Below are 15,342 nucleotides of genomic sequence, written 5' to 3' on the forward strand. Positions count from 1 at the left end.
CCCCCCCCGTGTCCCCGCGCCCTGCCCCAGCGCACCCATCCGTCCTCCCGCACGGCCGGCAGGCTGCAGCCGGCCGCCTGGGCTCTGAGGAGGAGCAGAAGCAGGCTCTCCCGGGGCTGAGCTCCGCCGGGGTTGCCTCAGGGGCTTTCGAGGCTTGACACCGTGCGCCGTCGGGCTGCTCCCCAGGGGGTCGGGCTCTTCACCCCCCTGCCGCTGCTCGGCGCGGGGCTAGCCACGTTGTACAGGCGGAACGGAGCGAGCCCCCCGCCCCTCGACAGGCACCGTACGAGATGGAGGCAGCACGGGAAACGGCGAACTTGCGGCTCAAAGCTCGGCTTTGGAAGACTTACCACGGGCTGTCAGTTCTGGTGGGCTCACACCAAATGCAGCATGTGCTTCCCATCAGGACACACCTATTCTGTGCCAATAAAGGTGTCACATTTCTGTCTTAGCTCGGTTCGCAGACCCCACTAGACATACCCAGAGACATACAGCCATACTTCTTCCAAGGGGTGCCACCGGGATCTCGTGTGACAGAAGTACAGCCCAGCGTTAGGGTGAGACCCACGGCCACGGGGGGACGCGGCCGTGCTCGTGCTGGCGGCTGTGGGCAGGAGCTGGGGCTGCCTGGCTGTGCCGAGTCACCGCGCCGCTGGTGAGGAGCAGCAGGAAAACGCACTGGGAGCGTCTGCCCGAGGCTGTGGCTGGCTGTGGTAGGGGTCTTCTGTGGTCGTGGGGACTAGCCCCTGCAAGGAGGCTGTGCTGTGCATCTCCACCCAGCAGTCGCCGCAGCTGTGGGGCTGGCAGCGAGCAGGACTGTCGGGCTTGGGCCCGCCTGACTCAGCCGCAGCCTCTCGTCCTCCTTCACCTCCTTCCGTCATTACAGAATCCATGGCAGGATGCCCCTGCAACTACTAGCTTAAATTGGCTTTTCCCTTCTGACTTTAAGAGTTCCCTGATTATTTTCCAACACTGCCTATTTTCCATTTTGTTCTGTTTCTCACCAGGACAGTTGTATTTTCACTTTTTTTTTTTTTTTTTTTATTTTTTCAATGCAATTTTTTAGTTTTCATAGTATTTGAACGCTTCTATTTCTGTAGATTAAAAACTCCACTGACTGAAATATAAAACACTGGAAAAACAAACAAACAAACAAACAACAACAACAACAAAACCAGGGCTGTGTGTGTGTGCCTCCTTGAGAGGGGAAAGCAATCCCCGAACCTCCCAGGCTACCTCAGTGTGATCAGGGTGCCTGGCAGTGCAATCTGTGCTACCCAGGGGTAGGAATAAAGCAGGCTCCACAGCCTGTTTGAGACGTACACGCACACAGTGGAGTGTCCTGAAATGTGCAGTCGTGTAAATGTTGAAGCTCTTCGTTTCATTTAGACTCACTGGGGACCAGTTCTGGCTTTAAAACCCACTGAAGAACCGTGCCAACACATTTATGCTGGCCTCCATTTGGACTCATCTCAAAGCCCAAAAAGAGCACAATGTGAAGGAACACGTGGATGGCTGTGGTGCTCTTTGCACGGGGGAGAAAAAAAATCTCCTTATTAACTAAATGCAGATGGAGAAAAAAAAAAAAAGTCTTTTCTGGAAATACCAGAGTAATTGGGACTCCTCAGCATGACCTCTGGAAGAAACAATTTTGTCCCCTCACCAGTGAAAGCGTCACTTGAGAGGAGAGCCTCTCACATCACAGGGGATCTGGCTGCAAGTCCAGGCTGGGGGATGTGTGCTTCCTGAGAGAAACCAAAACCCACGCATACCGGATGGGTAAGGATTCGGGAACCCAAGCATCCACGTCCCAGGTGCCATATACTACCTACCCCTTAGGACTTACCTGTGTTGCGAGGTCAGCTTCTCCTGCAACATCACATCCCTCAAGGTACCCCCAATCCTCGCCTTGTCCATGCGCAGCATTCTCTAACACAAGTACGAGGGGCAGTGGGGAGGGTGCTGCCATTTGCCAAACCAACCCTTTCTCACGTGGGTTCAGGCCAGGCCCAGCACAGGTCTCCCACTGCCTCTCCACCTGTCCATGCTAAGAAAAGACAGGCTTTCCTACACTTCGCTGGGAAGGAGCTGGATAAAGCAACACAGGAACCATGCGCTGCTAAACCCCTGTGCCAAACTTGAGTGTGACTGACACTGGAGCAAGAACAGGTCTATTCCATGTGGTGGGTCCAGTCACTCAAAGTGACCAGAAGAGGGGAACATTCAGGCCATGTCATGTGTGTGGCACTGCAGTGAAGGTACAACCCTTACACGGGCTGTTCTGGTGTCCAGGGACAGTATGGTGTGCTCAGGTAATAAAGTGCCCCTGCTCCCTGCGGGGTCCCTCCCAGGGGTTCCGTCCTTCCCCAGCTGAGCCTGCGGGGGCTGCCCACAGGCAGCAGCTCTTCAAGCACTGCTCCCACACGGCTCCGTACCACGGGGTCCATCCCCCAGGAGCAAACTGCTCCAGCACGGGTCCCCCACGGGCGGCAGCTCCCCCCAGACCCCTGCTCCTGCGGGGGCTCCTCTCCACGGGCTGCAGTGTGGAGATCTGCTCCATGCGGGACCCATGGGCTGCAGGGGGACAGCCTGCTCCACCAGGGGCCTCTCCACAGGCTGCAGGGGAACTGCTGCTGCCTGCCTGGAGCACCTCCTGCCCTCCTCTGCAATGACCTGGGGGGCTGCAGGGCTGGTTCTCACTCCTTGCTCTCCCAGCAGCTGTTGTGCAGCATTTTTTTTTTTTTTCCTTCCTTAAATCTGCTCTCCCAGAGGCACAAAAACCATCACTTATTGGCTCAGCTCTGGCTAGCAGCAGGTCTCTTTGGAGCCATCTGAAACTGGCCCTTATCTAACATGGGGCAGCTGCTGGATTCTTCTCACAGAGGCCACCCCTGCAGCCCCCCTGCTACCAAAACCTTGCCACATAAGCCCAATGCAGTGACTCCATTACAAAATTCCCACCTAGCAGTGGGGTATGGATCATAGTAATAAATAACTCTGTAGTTCCTTACAGTAATTAGATGATTTTGATGCCTTAACTCAAATCCTTTGATGCAATTTATCCTCAGCCCTGTGCTTTACCTAGCTACATGGGTGAGAGGAAAAATTAGTGTTGAACTCCTAAGAAGGGCACTGTGTTTTTAAAATGGTTTCTTGGATGAAAATGGTAAAAATCTATATGGAATACGTTTAATGGAGAGTTTGTGTTAATTAGGATCTAATGCAACCATAAGGTATGTAAGGGAAGTACTGTGCAGCGTGGTAGCCACTCGCTATCATATGACCCAGTACCCATTTAAAACTGAGCACTGCTACTGAAAGGGCTAGTATGTCTATGCCTATGCAACAACATTTGAGGCCAGCACTGTACTTGATAGAAGATGTCACTTTGTGACTGGAACGTGGTCTGCATAGGCAGACACTCAGAATCATTTAAAATACCTTTCCTTTATCAGAATGCAGGCCTGATGAGACATACAGGTAGGCAAAGTTGTATAATGTTTGTCTCTAAAAACAGGAAAAATGCAGCTGTCACCCAATATTCACAGAACATAAAGCATGATCACAATACTTGTTACCTATAAGATACTCTCAGTACCATTTACATTTTGTTCAACATTTCTTAACTGGGGAAGCAAATACAAGAGTTTAGCCAGAGATACTGTGTGCAGTTCATTTAATAGCATTGCAGAACAACAAATCCATTCCTTTAAATGTAATTAATCACTGTCTTTCTTGAACCAAGGAGAAACATATGCACTCCCATAAACCAAAATTTTCCACAAGAGCAAGTTTAAAAGCAGAACACATTACATCTTCAGGACTGCTGTAGTTAAAGGCTTGCTTCAATAAATGAAAAAAGATTTGAAGCTAGTTCTGTGGTCATAAAAAAAAAAAAAAGTATACTTTAAGAACAATTATAGCAACATTCCCTGAGAATTAAGAATCGGCAACAACTATTTCCTGATTTTTATTTTCTGTTACAGTGCAAAAATGCGACACCACGTTCTTCCCATTCAAAGATCAAGCAGGAAGATTAAAGGCCACAGCTTATATTTACTATGCGCATCTTCTAGATACACTCATTTTTGAAGAGAGAGAAACCTCAGCAACCTTCAGCGCAGAAGCTAACCTGGAGACGGGGGGAAGAGAAGGCCGTTCAGAAAAGGAGTGGCAGCTAATCCATGTGCTGACTGTGCGTGTTCAGAATGGGGATTGTTTCTTTCTCTGTGCTAGCTGTTCGAAATCTGCCTTTCCAACTGATACGCAATGGCAGTATTCTGGAAGCATCCACCATCACCCCCAGAAGCTTGCGTACAGAATACATACCCACCACCAAAATATACCACTCGCTCACGTAACTTGCAGTTACTTCTGCAAGTCTAAGCCGAGAAGGGAGATCGAGCAGAAGACTGGAGTAACTGTTACGGTTGAAATGATCAATTTTAATGTTTAGATTTTATGGCCCATGGTATTGCTGAAAGCTCTGTGCAGCATAGCTGTATGATTGCATCATTCCTCAGCATAAAGAATTAAAAATGCAATAAACACGTGGAATCTGGTACAACACACTCTCAACAAAACAGAAAATCCACTTGTGTTTTTCATTCAGTTTGAGAGGATGGTATTCCAGGGTCAGTTTGCATTGATCCTCAGTTTGCATTGATCCAGAAAAACTTAAGAACCTGTCATGATCCAAATTCTCATCTTGTGGAAAGGGGTTTTCTTTCTGTCTTGCTCTTGCACAAAAACAATATATACATATCTCCCTGTAGCTGCCTGCTAGTTCCCTGGCTTTCTCCAAGATAGCCCAGTAATTCTTTCCTCACAACTTTCTTCACAACATATCTTAGTTCTGCTGAATTCTTTCCTTTGTTTCTTCAAAATATCCAGAAGTATCTACTACTACTTGAGGTATGAGTGGTGTAACCCAGAAGTGTACTGCATTCATTGACAGGAGACTATAGGAACCCAGCTGAAGACCTAGCACCTGCAACGAGTTTTTTGGTGGTAAAGACTGATGACATGAGGTAACAACAGAAATGAGACAGCTTTAAGAATGTTTTTTTAAAAAAGGAATCAAAACAAAATAAAACAAAAAAGAGGGCTAACATGAAACTAAGAGAGAAGCCGAAGATATACAAGTGAGAACTGCAGTAGTATCACAGGGGGATCTTTAAGAGGCTGAAAGAGTATTTAAAGGAGATTGGAAAACTAAAGAAATTGAATGCCTCTACTTGTTGCCAAAAAAATCAAATGAAAATTTGGAAATGAAAACCCTGTGGGCTGAGGGGTTAAAGAAACAACTCAACATAGCTATATGTTGGGTGTATTCTTGCAAGTCTGGTAATTGCTCAGCCACATTGGATCTGCTGTGCTTATGCCAAGAAGTTAATCCACATGTGTTGGCTCAACTAGTCCAGACATTGGCTTTCACTTTGGCCAGCCAGTGGTAGGTCCAGAAACACTAAATATACGGCCACATTCCTCTTCTATCTCTTGAAAAATCTAAGTCAAAGATAAGTCTACTAAAAGAGATGGCTGTCTTATCTCTAAATCTTAAGAATTGTGATCCAATTAGTTTTGTTTATATTTCATGTTTTTCCTAAGCGTTTTCTCTAGATTATTGTTCTGCAGGACTTCATTAACTGTTTTACTCAAGGAGATCCATGGGAAAAATATATGAAAATAATCTCTACCATCTCTGTGAAGCGGCAATCAAAAAGGTCAAAGGAATCAGATGGCTATCAACTATGAAATTTACTGCCTATCAAGAGTATTCATCATATTGCACAAGAAAATAATGCAACGTGAGTCAAAGCAAGACGTATCAGTATAAATGCATCCCAGTGACACAAGCCTCAGGTTGACATTACAGTACTCCACAGTGAAAAAAAACACTTCCTTCTTTTCTACAGTGACAATCTGTAAAAACGCACTGACCGTTATTTTTACTCTTTATAAGGATCAAGAAGATTTTGGCCTCTGCTCTCATCATTAGCCAGACTGATCACAAAATTGTGTAAGTGGTTCTGCTCTGAAGACACCAGCTCGTCTCTGCTACTGTCCTCTTCAGCCACTCAGTAGCTGCTCAATGTTCTGCTGGCCCAAGCACTAACCTTTTCAGTAGAACAAGCCCACATGCTCAAGTGCACAACCCTTTCAGTACAAACAAGACTTTTACTTAAAAAGAGACACAAAGATCAGTGACACAACTGACAGTTTAGCACAAGTCTGGTTGTGGATGATGACAGAAAGGTTCCTATTGTGTCAGATCTTAATTTCTCTCTAGACAGGACCTGTCAGGCACGATGGAGTGTAGATCTTGACAAGCTCATCCCAAGCACAGTCCACCACCTACAAAGTAAACAAAATCTGGTTAGTGTCATTTTGACAAAAAACAGAAGGAACTTCGAATAAATTAATGCGTACTGTTGGGTTAATGCTGGTTGGTACTCTAATTTACAATGCTTCAAAATTAGATACAAAGGCAGCTGCTTTTTTTCTCTTTTTTAAAAACAAACAAACAAGCTTTGTCCTAGCTTCACTAAGGCAAATAAAAATTTACAATTTCCTATTTTGCATACTCCACATGAGGAAAGCAGGGAAATCTTAGAGTTTCAAGCGATTGTTTCACATAGGCCAATGCAGAAAGTAACAGCACGGGATGAAAGAAGGACAAATAGATTTCCAGACCGTGTGACATTTCTTCTCTTCATAGGGTCTTAGGACTCTTCTACCATGACATCTCAACACTTCATGATCAAATATGACCAATTTTCTCATACTTTCAGGTAGGGAAAGTTATTATAGACATTTTCCTAATGGAGAGCTGAGGAACCAAAAATGCTCTACATGACCCTGCTTGAGCAGGGTCGTTGGACTAGATGATCTCTGGAGGTCCCTTCCAACCTCAACTAATCTGCGTGATTCCACGTGTGTGTGAGAAACAAAGAAGTGAACCAAAATGACCAATGGAAGTTTTTTGAAGAATTAAGACTGTTCTTCAGTCTCACACTGATAAGCTGTGAGATCACTGTATTGTCTTCTGTTGAGAAAAGACACGCCTACCATGAAATTATTCTAACGTAACTGAAAACTTTCTGAATTGCAAGTCCCAAGTTATATTTTAGGTGCAGGCTAGAAACTAAAATCACGAACAAGGAGGTTAACCTTATTCTGTAGCATTAGATTTGAATAAATAATGAAACACCACAGAGAAGGCTGTAGAATCACAGAACAACTGAGGTGGGAAGGGACCTCTGGAGATCATCTGGCCATCCTCCCTGCTCGAGCAGGGTCCTCGAGCGCACATTACTTAGGATAGTGTCCAGACAGCTTTTGAACATCTCCAGGAAAGGAAACTCCATGGCCTCTCTGGGCAACCTGTCCCAGTGCTGAGTCACCCTCACAGAAAAATAAATTTTTCCTCATCTTCAGATGGAATGTTTTAATATATTTTTTTCCTTCACGTTCAGAATGCTTTAGGTTTGATAATGACTTGATAACGTACTTAAGGAACAGTAACAAAGTGAAAGGGTTAAGCACACTGACAATTACTCAAGTAAACGTGATACAGTGTATATTAACAGAGTATTGTGGGGAACAAGAAAGAAGGCAAAGGGAAGTAGAAAAAGGAGAGCTAAAGAGAAAAAGCTGATGAGCCTCACAGATAGATGCCAATAAATCTGGCTTAATCCATCCTGAATTATCTTTACAATGTGTTTTCCAGTTGGGATGACAAAGGATGTAGTGTTGGATCCCCTACACAACAAGCTCCCTTCTGCTAAGACTCCAATTCCTGTTCTCTTCTAGAGCCAGAATGAACAGCTGCACACGAAAAACTTGGAAATCCAACTTCAATATTTTATTTCATATTATAATCAGCCTGTTTTGTGTTTACTATACTGCACTATTTATTCATTTTTCTTACTTCCTTAGCTGCTTCTACTAAGTTTTTCAAGTGTTTTCTGTGTATATCTAAATGTACCAAAAATCTCTTGAAAACATGTCTGTCTATTCATACAACATAATAGAGCTTTGTGTGGTATAACGTTCTGCTGCGTTGCAGTCCATCCAAATAATACAAAAAAAAAAAAAAAAAAAGAAAATCTAAGTTCTCCACTGAAAAAGCTACGTAAAAACTGTGTTTTATATGATTGCCAGTTTCTAAATATTCTTCAGAGCTCTGGATCAATATCTGTATTTCCATAAGCAATGCTTTGCACTTTCATGCAGGAACAAGATACCATTTGGAAAAAATCCCACGGGAATTCCCACCTGCTATCTGTGTAATTAGCATCCTGAAGCAGCCTCTGAACAAATACAGTTACAGAACTGTTTAATCTAGCAACACTAAAAATAAACATGGGATATTAAAAGGGAGTTTGAAAAGAATCACTTGCCGTAATTTGCCCAACTCATTGACTTAATGATAACACATGAAAGATGGCAAGGTAAGCAGCTAACAGAAGGAAAATAAAATACGGCAAACAGCACTGTATCAGGTTATCCTGTGCAGCAGGAAGTCTAAAGGAAGACCAGTATTAGAATCCTTGGTGAGAATGCCCACGTAATAAACAGCAAGCAGGCCTGCATGTAAAACTGTGACACTACAGAATGGAACAGCACTAGAAAATGCAAAAGCATTTCCATTTCTCCTTAATACTTCTCTGAAATACAGCCGAGTCTGTAAGAGAAAGGGGACAACTGAAAGGTGTCATTGTGGTAGCCAGCGTTAATTTATGGACAGCTGCTACATGCCCCGTGGCAGTACCTCATAAACAATCACTGCCACAAATACAAATGACTGAAATAAACCATGGGATAAAGAGAAGTAATGTTTATGCAGCTACTGCATCAGGTTACCAAAAGCCTTCTTCCATTTTTATTTTCCTTATGATGACCTGTTTAGTACGATGGTCTTATGACCACTGTATGCCTTTCCTAAGAAGAGGGGAACATAAGATATTGAATAAGCACTAGAAGTATTTGGCAATGTCAGTTCTCATGTGATACGTTGACTTGGTTATTTAACTAAGTGCTACTTTATATTTAAATATTAAAAAAGCAGCAGTAATTCCAGTTGGGAGAAGGGCTGATCCAACACACCACAGGAACTATGCAGTAAAAAAATGCAACTTCCTAGAGTTTATATTTTGATCAATGGGATGATGCTACTAATAGGTGGAAAAATGCTTCTGTGGTAAGATGAAGGAGAAAGGAAATTTTAAAAATTAGTTCAAACATTGTCTGCACATCCAATAAAGTCCTCATCACCAGGAACATGAAGGTGTGGAGGTTCACCTTTCTGCGTTAATGTCTTCACTATCTTAGAAACAAATATTACTCACAAATTGAAACAAATCTCACTGACTTCAGTATTTAGAGTGTACATGATTTACCTTTTTTTTTTTTAATTGACATGCAAACAGAGTAGAAGACAGTTTACTTCAGTTGCAAAGAACCACGTAATTATAATCCTTAAACTATTTAATACTTTGGACACCCGTATGTCACGTGGTTTTCATTATAATTTATAAATTGTTCTTGTAACAATAGAATAAAATTCTACTATAGCAACTTTTAACTATCTGAAATTGCAGAGAAAAGGAGAATAGCTAAAGCTTAATTGTAAAACAAAAATATTTCACCTTACAGTGACTGTTCAGTTACATCAAGAAATAATGCGAATTAAAAAAAACATTCTAAAGCAAGTAATTTTTCTGCTGGTTATAAACTGTTACTAAAGCTATATGGGACAAAGGCAGTGTGACAAAATGTCTCTAACCTTATTTAAGTAGCAAAGTTGCTGTACTAGCATATATGCTCGGGATAACTTATTGTTATTGCTGCAGCATAAATGTCATGCCAAGTTATCTGCCAGTAGAGTTTTTAAGCAAGTCTATTTGAAGCACAGGAATCAAAATGGGCATCACTGTATTTCCCTTTACTTAAAGCCAAAAAGCAAGCAAATGAACAAAAAACTGCAGTCATCATAGGAAGCTGATTGCTAGACTTGAAAACCATGGCTTAATTTAAATGAAACAGCTCTCCTGTATTTTATTGAATTGTTTGTCCTTGTCCCACAGTATAACAATGTTTTCCACCGATTGATTTAATATTGATACCATTCATTTATCAAAGACATTTCCATTTACTCACAAACTGATTTACTTTTCTGATAGGCCCTCTCTTTTCTATTCATCACAATCATCTTGCTTTGCAATAGACTTAGACCTTTTCCAGCACCTGAGGGCAATCCATCGAGTCCAGGGCAATTACCTGGATGACATTCTGCCTCTTTAATGTTCAGAAGGAGAAAGAAGGAAAGAGAAACCTCCCAGGTTAGTTGCTACTTTTTTTCTTTCAATATTTGAAGGCATAGTAAAACCCCAACCTCCAACCCAGATGAAATACATTCAAAAGATCAACTGAAAACTTTGAGTTCAGTAACCCCTTTATGAAGGGGGTTAATCAGAAGAGAGTGCAGCCTTCTCCATATTAATATTTTCAGCCTTTTTAATGTGCCTATCCAGAAGCACCGTGGTGCCACTCAGCTTCCCGAGTGCTTGTAATAAATCAGAGGATAATGCACAGATGTGTCTGATAGCGACCCATCTCTCTTTTCAGCTTTTCTCCATCCCACCCCATTCTCAAATAAAACCAATATGACCTGTCTTTTTTTCCGTGAGAAGAGATATCAGAAAAAGTATTCGGTTCTTCTCATCCATTAATGTCGCGTTTCCCTTCCTCTTTTAGTTTCTTGTCTTCTGCAACTTTTAATATGGAATCTAACAATCTATTTATATCAGTATTATGTATTTCGAAGGGCTCTGAACACCCTCTGTATGCGTGTAAGATGGAGAGATGATGGAGATTTGGTGGAGATAGAGAAAGCTATTAGGTTTGCTACTCATCAGATTACTTTGAGAGGCGATCATTTCTCAGATTCCACCTCCAGACCAGACCAGTTTTGGCCTTAGCCCCCATTCATACACCATATGCTAGAAAAATATAAGTAGAGGGGATCTCTATTTAAGCACCTTTTTGGGGGGGAGGTGTGGGGAGGTGATGAGGACACTACAAACAGATAGAATAGGTAGATCTCCTTCCTCATTAAAACTGTTTGGTTAAGTGAATAATGGGACATGCATAAATTCAAGTTTATTTAGTACCTATTTTGTACTAGAAAATCTGAACCACTGGTATGGCCTTTTTTTTTTGGTCAAAATACGCCACGGATGAGCTGCACGTGATGTCCACCTTCACACAAGAATGAAGTGACGGGAGTCTGTAAATTAAAACTTTTTATTTTGAATGTGCAATGAAAGATTTCTCTAATGTACCTTTGGAAAAAAAAAAAAAAAAAAAAAAAAAACATTCTTTTAGTTATTATTTCCAATAAAGGCAGAATTGAACAAACCCTGGACCAAAAGTTCTTATAAAGAAAAGCTGTTCCGGATACAGGAGCAAAATCCACTACGCTGACTAACAGATGAGGCTTGCAGGAACAGAAATTGTTCTTAAGCCACTGAAACATGACACACAACTAAGAAACTGCTGCCTCATCTCTTCCCAGCACTTCAAAGTTAGAGACCTTTTTCCTCTCACTGCCATTGCAGCTCTTACAGAATTGCCATGCCTGACAGCAACCCTTCCAAACACCCGAAGATGAGACTTATTCTTAAATGGTTGACTTTGACTGACGCAGTGAAAGTTGAACAGACCTGCAATAAGCACCAGCAAGAAACGTCACCTCCCTTTCCAACTATATAAAGGTGTTCACATTGGTTTAATGACAACATTTGCAGCTGTTTAGATCTTATCTTTCCATGCAAAAATCCACTCTGAGACTAAGTAAGAAGTCTTCTTATCTCGAAGGATCACTAACTGCATAACTTCAGTAGCATCCCGGACCATACGGAGAGATTAAAAAGTACCAGATAGTGATACAATCAGAGCAGCGTGACAGCTGGGTGGAAGCTATCAGCTCCTTGGCAATCAAGTGTGAAAATTAAGAGCAAATTAGCAAAATCGAGGTCTTTTCTGTACATTTCCAGAAGACACAGCTCCACTTCTATATGAAACAGTCAACATTTCTAGGACCGCCAAGGGCACATGACTAATGAACAGCAGAATAGAGAGCAAAACAGCCTCGCTATAGACACCTCCTGCATTTCTATTTGGCTCTACTGGTTAAGCCAACTTCAGCAGCCCCTCTCCTGCCTGCTGTGTTGGCATAGCTAATGTGGCACATTGCACAATCTGCACATACACAAGAGGTATCAGAAGAAACCTGTACACAAGAACTTGACCGATGATGATAAAAAAATCTGCAAAAAGCTGAAAGATCTTAGGATAAGATTTCAGTTACCTTCAGGGTATACAGCTCAGGTGGATATAGTTTGGCTAGGGCCTCTCTCCAGTTAGTGAGAAATGACAGCTTTTTGAGTTTTAGTGACACTGATGCCATACGAAAGCTCACGATGCCATCAGCACAGCAACATTTCATGGGATCAAGACTGCTGCTACAAAGCAAGCATTGCCCCTCAGCTCTAATGCCTCTGGCCAGGTGGGAGGGAGGAGCACAGACTGGTACAGACACAAAATGCTGGTGATACCCCACAGCTTTAGGGTATTATCACCGACTCCATATTATTTGGAATGATGTACAGGATCATGCATGGGGAAAGTAAATACCAGAAGAAAAGTAAGAAATCTGATGAGCTGCAGAATACCATTCCAATAGAAGCTGGGATTTGGAGTTTATTCTCCTAGATCTCGCATCAACATTTGCATGTCAAAAGCAAAATACCTGGACTGTCTTATGGACCATTTCTGTTAATGCTTTGCACTGTAAAATGCACATTTTAATATAAGCCTGAAAATTTTTTAGTCAGAAATTGTTATGGACATGACACAACCATTAAGGTGAAAGAAAAAAAGAGTTGATTTTATTAAAAAGCAAAGCTTTCAACAGAGGCTTACTTTTATGTAGAGGCAGATACCCCAAAATAGGTATCAGAATAGTAATTAAGCACCACGGAATTTTCTGTTTCATCTAGTTAATACTTATCTCCATGACTGGGATCCATTTCTCAACAGCTGATCTCTCCCCAACCTGTATTGCCTCTTCTTAGCAGGATACCGCCCAAGAACCCACTTGCCTACATGTACTTGCCTGTGGACTCTGTTCAAAGCTCCATCAGTTCCACAGGAATGTCTTATAAATCCCAAATTGGATACTTAATCCTGGTATCTATTTTGAACACTTTTCCAAGGCTGGCTTTTTCTTGACATGTAAAAGATACTTCGTAAGTGCTGAAGTTCATTGGGCACAGGCAAAGAAAATACCTTCTGGCTAGGCAACAAAAGTATCATCAAGAGTGAAAGCAAAGGTTAATGATCAGAAGGATACATGATTTGACTATAAATGAGTAGCCTGGCCATGTAACCTATGTAGCCTAGCCTGTAACTCCTTCTAAAACGTACAGTGAAAATCACGAATTATACAAATAGACAAAGAACAACAGTGCTTGGGACTCATCACCAGTTCTTGATAGAGAGCAGACATGACAGCAGCCTACCTATTGGGAACAGCAGTATAATTTAAGCAAATAATCTTTGCTGGATAAATGTAGAAGGCAGGGAAAGGCTACAAATGCTCAGACTGGAAGCAGCTGTGAGCGTTCAGAAAACGTTCCTTCTTTATCTGGTAGTTACAGTTGAATTCTTTTACAGTTTTCTGTTTTCTTTCTTTTTCTTCAAACAATGTTTACATTTCCCATTGTTGTGACATCCAGCCTTCAAAATATGTTAAAACAACTCAACAGAAAAAGCAGGGGAATTTTAAAGCCATTGCAGATGCAAACTTCTGTCTGGAAGGCACGTTGGCATGAACTGCATGTGGTAAGTACCTCAGACTTACCGGCTGGTACTTCTCCATTAAGTCCAACACAGGACTTGTAGAATTTCTATATGGAAAAAAAAAAATACCTGGATGCACAAATGCCCTAATGTAGACGAGTATACACACCATCATTTTCCCTTTTCCAACACCCAAGCGCAGGTGCAGCTGTTTGCTTTGAATTCATTATCTGTCATCAATGAGCCTTGTTCCAAGAAGGCTGTTCCATACGTTGCAGTTACAAAAGGGAGAATATCCTTTCAATAGGAACACAGAGTTTGACAGACATAAAAAAGAAGTCATATTTAGCCAGTCAGAAACACCATCCACTGTAACAAACACCCAGGGCTCTTTCCAACAGGCTTAGGATCAAGATGTAATCATACTCTCAATACAAAAGAAGAACATCTTTTTGTCATCTCGTTCAGATCCATGGCAAAATCCACACCAGCTTCATGGAAAGCCAAGTCGCACTCAGAGCACGCTACGATGTAGCGGTGCAAGGCCCTAACGCATTACGCTATGCTTCCTGCTCCCTCTGGCCCCAATTCAGCCAGGATCATAACCGTGCACTCACTTGGGATAAAGTTTTACTTCGCAGCATCTGGCCTTTATGCTACTGGTGCCCTGCCCTCCTCCAGTCACAAGTAACCTGAAACTTCAGATTTTTGCTCAGCCTTACAAATTCCCCTACACTGTTCACAGCACAGCCCCATGAACAGCACCCCTGAGGCAGCAGAACTAAGGGAATGAGCAATTGGGCATGAAGCTCTTCGAGCCTGTGCTGATGCCAAGAATGGTTCCCCCCGCATTAAGCTAAGTATATTGGCAAACTGACACCTTTCTCCAGTGTCTTCGTAACAAGCAGCAGAAATCTGGATGGTTTTATTTGCTTTGCCTAGTCAGAATTTCATCAGATGAAAAAAGTATTTTTTTATCTAAGATATAAAAGACTAATTTCACTGTGAATTAGTAAGGAATCTAGATGTAAATAACACCTGAAGCACGTTAAATACTGTATTTGCTACAGTAGACTCATCAGCAGCAATTTCTATGCGAAAACTATACTCTTATAGGTATTAAAGCAAATAAGTTTATTTTTAGCTTTCTTCTACCTTTCTTTTCAGGAAAAAAAAGTCAAACTACATATGACAATTCTCTGTTTACAAAACAGAAATTACTGTAGCAACAGAAGCAGAGAATTCTACTGTAACCTGTACACAAGCACGTGCCCTTGCCAAAATGAGTCCCACCCCTTCACATTAATAGTTGAAGGTTTTATACTCCTAAATACATTTTAACCCTCCTACAGTACTCCTGCTATTATGACAAACCAAGACTCAGTATCACACGTGACACTAGCAATGCTTAACTTGACTTCTCAAGGAGACAGAACAAAGCTCTGTGTCTCAGCGTGGCCTCCTAGGCACCCC

At 42.2% G+C, this 15,342-nt stretch overlaps 2 protein-coding genes across 2 annotated transcripts in view; both read right to left on the minus strand.

Annotated features, from left to right (window-relative positions):
* SLC35D3 (solute carrier family 35 member D3) overlaps positions 1–1,917 on the minus strand; it is a 6,635-nt gene extending 4,718 nt beyond the window's left edge. Inside the window, exon 1 of the mRNA XM_035320791.1 lies at positions 1,847–1,917. Within this exon, the coding sequence (XP_035176682.1) occupies positions 1,847–1,917 (71 nt within the window). The remainder of the gene's footprint in view (positions 1–1,846) is intronic.
* Positions 1,918–3,659: 1,742 nt separating this feature from the next.
* PEX7 (peroxisomal biogenesis factor 7) overlaps positions 3,660–15,342 on the minus strand; it is a 42,098-nt gene continuing 30,415 nt past the window's right edge. The window contains exon 10 of the mRNA XM_035321740.1: positions 3,660–6,357. Coding sequence (XP_035177631.1) covers positions 6,289–6,357 — 69 coding nt within the window. The 3' untranslated portion in view covers positions 3,660–6,288. The remainder of the gene's footprint in view (positions 6,358–15,342) is intronic.

The sequence above is a fragment of the Oxyura jamaicensis genome, chromosome 3, assembly GCF_011077185.1.
Source record: "Oxyura jamaicensis isolate SHBP4307 breed ruddy duck chromosome 3, BPBGC_Ojam_1.0, whole genome shotgun sequence".
NCBI classification, from domain to species: domain Eukaryota; kingdom Metazoa; phylum Chordata; class Aves; order Anseriformes; family Anatidae; genus Oxyura; species Oxyura jamaicensis.